The 3,025-nt window shown below is 51.8% G+C and overlaps 1 protein-coding gene across 1 annotated transcript; it reads left to right on the forward strand.

The window, feature by feature from the left end:
- Positions 1 to 1,278: 1,278 nt before the first annotated feature.
- Positions 1,279 to 2,778, forward strand: KCNA2 (potassium voltage-gated channel subfamily A member 2; the record flags this gene model as incomplete). The annotated part of the gene is made up of 1 exon (XM_082832929.1): positions 1,279 to 2,778. The coding sequence occupies one exon, from the start codon at positions 1,279 to 1,281 to the stop codon at positions 2,776 to 2,778; it is 1,500 nt and encodes a 499-aa protein (XP_082689055.1).
- Positions 2,779 to 3,025: the final 247 nt, after the last annotated feature.

Genomic DNA, 3,025 nt, shown 5'->3' on the forward strand with positions numbered 1-3,025 from the left:
GCCCTCCCCTTGGGAGATGCTGTGTCCTGACCTGGGGGTGGGAGGCTTTGCCCAGAGTCCCTCCTGATGGCTGCAGAGGACCAATGGGGCATCTGGCTCAGCCCGGGGAGGCCCCTGGAGGAGACAGGCCCAGCCAAGTCTAAAGGCTTGTTCCCTGGGAGAGCATACTTCCAACTGATGTAAGCCTGCCCAGAGGAGGCTGGGAGGCTGAGGGATAGTTCTCAGGTGTGACACCAGAATGCAAGGTGGGCATGGAAGAGAAGCTGCCAGCGCCCTCCTAAATCTTGGCACCAGCTGCCCAAAAGCCCTGATTCCACCTTGTTTTTTCCAGGCAACGTCACACCTCCTGAGGACAGCCAGGAGGACTCTGGCTTTTGCTGAGCATTGCATCTTGCCTCCTTCCTTTCAAAGGCTCCAGACCCAATCTCGGCTGTCCTCGAGTCCTGCGTGCCCTTGACCAGGCATCCCACTGCCCCTCCAGCCCAGCCCAGCCCTGGAGCTCACCTCCAGGACCTGGAGCCTACCCTCCTGCCCAGAATGACTCACCATTATTTCTAGCTCAAGTGAGAAGACGTGATGGGGAATCAGACTGCCTGTTTGTGTATCTAGGATTCCTGCAGCATCAGATCAGTTCTGCAAGGAAGAGAGCTGCAGATTCCTGCCTTGTCAGGTAAATCAATCTATTATTTAATAACCAATAGCCATGTGTAGAGTCATTGGGGTGTGGGCAATGAGAGAGGCCCAGGCCCAAGGTCCACCACTGCAAATACCTCCCAGGGTGCAGGTATCTGCAAGACGTTAGTTCACTGCCTGGGAGAAGGTTCCCTTCCAGCCTCTGATATGGGGCTGTGCTCCATGAAGCCTGTGCAGTGCAGAGGGACCTGTACCAGCCACCTGCCCCCAGTGCAGGGCAATCCAGAGCTTTCTTGAGAGACCGCCACCTGCTCCCCTCTCATCCCCAGCCAGGCTACGAGGTGAACATAAATCTTACTTTTTTGTGGTGGTGGTCATATTTTTGAGCTTCTTGGCTGAGAGATGAGAGAGAAAAAGCAGCAACCCAGGTCAAGTTGCCAATGCTGAGTGGTCTTATGTCCTTAACCACCTCTGTCTTTCAGCCAAGCGGGGCTATCTCTCTGGCTCTCAGAGAGACCTGGGGGCTCCCCTGCAGGAGTGCAGGCCGATGCTGCTGTGTTTCCTGGGGCCGTAAGCAGCGCCCTGAGCTCCCTGCCGCCAGGCAGCTAGAAGGCGTAGCGAGAGGCGCTTCTCTTGGTTCCAATTATGACAGTGGCCACCGGAGACCCAGTGGATGAGGCCGCTGCCCTCCCTGGGCACCCGCAGGACACCTATGACCCAGAAGCAGACCACGAATGCTGTGAGAGGGTGGTGATCAACATCTCAGGGCTGCGGTTTGAGACCCAGCTAAAGACCTTAGCCCAGTTTCCAGAGACCCTCTTAGGGGACCCAAAGAAGCGGATGAGATACTTTGACCCTCTCCGGAATGAGTACTTTTTCGATCGGAACCGCCCAAGCTTTGATGCCATTTTGTACTACTACCAGTCTGGGGGCCGGTTGAGGCGACCCGTGAATGTGCCCTTAGATATATTCTCCGAAGAAATTCGGTTTTATGAGCTAGGAGAAGAAGCAATGGAGATGTTTCGGGAAGATGAAGGCTACATCAAAGAGGAAGAGCGTCCTCTACCCGAAAATGAATTTCAGAGACAGGTGTGGCTTCTCTTTGAATACCCAGAGAGCTCAGGGCCTGCCAGGATTATAGCTATTGTATCTGTCATGGTGATCTTGATCTCAATCGTCAGCTTCTGCCTGGAGACGTTGCCCATATTCCGGGATGAGAATGAAGACATGCATGGCAGTGGAGTGACCTTCCATACCTATTCCAATAGCACCATCGGGTACCAGCAGTCCACTTCCTTCACCGACCCTTTCTTCATTGTAGAGACCCTCTGCATCATCTGGTTCTCCTTTGAGTTCTTGGTGAGGTTCTTTGCCTGTCCCAGCAAAGCCGGCTTCTTCACCAACATCATGAACATCATTGACATTGTAGCCATCATCCCCTACTTCATCACCCTGGGAACAGAGCTGGCTGAGAAGCCAGAAGATGCTCAGCAGGGCCAGCAGGCCATGTCACTGGCCATCCTTCGAGTCATCCGGTTGGTAAGAGTCTTTAGGATTTTCAAGTTGTCCAGACACTCCAAAGGTCTTCAGATTCTAGGTCAGACCCTCAAAGCCAGCATGAGAGAATTAGGCCTCCTGATATTCTTCCTCTTCATCGGGGTCATCCTCTTCTCTAGTGCTGTCTATTTCGCAGAGGCCGATGAGCGCGAGTCCCAATTCCCGAGCATCCCGGATGCCTTCTGGTGGGCAGTCGTCTCCATGACAACTGTAGGCTATGGAGACATGGTTCCAACTACTATTGGGGGAAAGATCGTGGGTTCCCTATGTGCAATTGCAGGTGTGTTAACCATTGCCTTACCTGTCCCCGTCATAGTGTCCAATTTCAACTACTTCTACCACCGGGAGACAGAGGGAGAGGAACAGGCCCAGTACTTGCAAGTGACGAGCTGTCCAAAGATCCCATCCTCCCCTGACCTAAAGAAAAGTAGAAGTGCCTCTACCATTAGTAAGTCTGACTACATGGAGATCCAGGAGGGGGTAAACAACAGTAACGAGGACTTTAGAGAGGAAAACTTGAAAACAGCCAACTGCACTTTGGCTAATACAAACTATGTGAATATTACCAAAATGTTAACTGATGTCTGATTGAACCCTATTCACATACTCACAGCTCAATGGAACTAATGCAGATATTGCATAATAGCCTGCATTGTAGTCAGTGTGTTCTACAGTGTGTATCTGGTTCTGCATGGAAAGCAATAGTCGTGCAAGTGACTTTTGATCTTTTGATTTTTGATTTAGAACACAGAATATGTATCCATGGCTTTCATGCAAATCTTCATCACCGGCTTAGGGGTTTCCAAAGATGGGAGTCACCTATGGAAGCCAGGAT

The sequence above is a fragment of the Leucopleurus acutus genome (genome assembly GCF_964270905.1).
Source record: "Leucopleurus acutus genome assembly, chromosome: 2".
NCBI classification, from domain to species: Eukaryota; Metazoa; Chordata; class Mammalia; order Artiodactyla; family Delphinidae; genus Leucopleurus; species Leucopleurus acutus.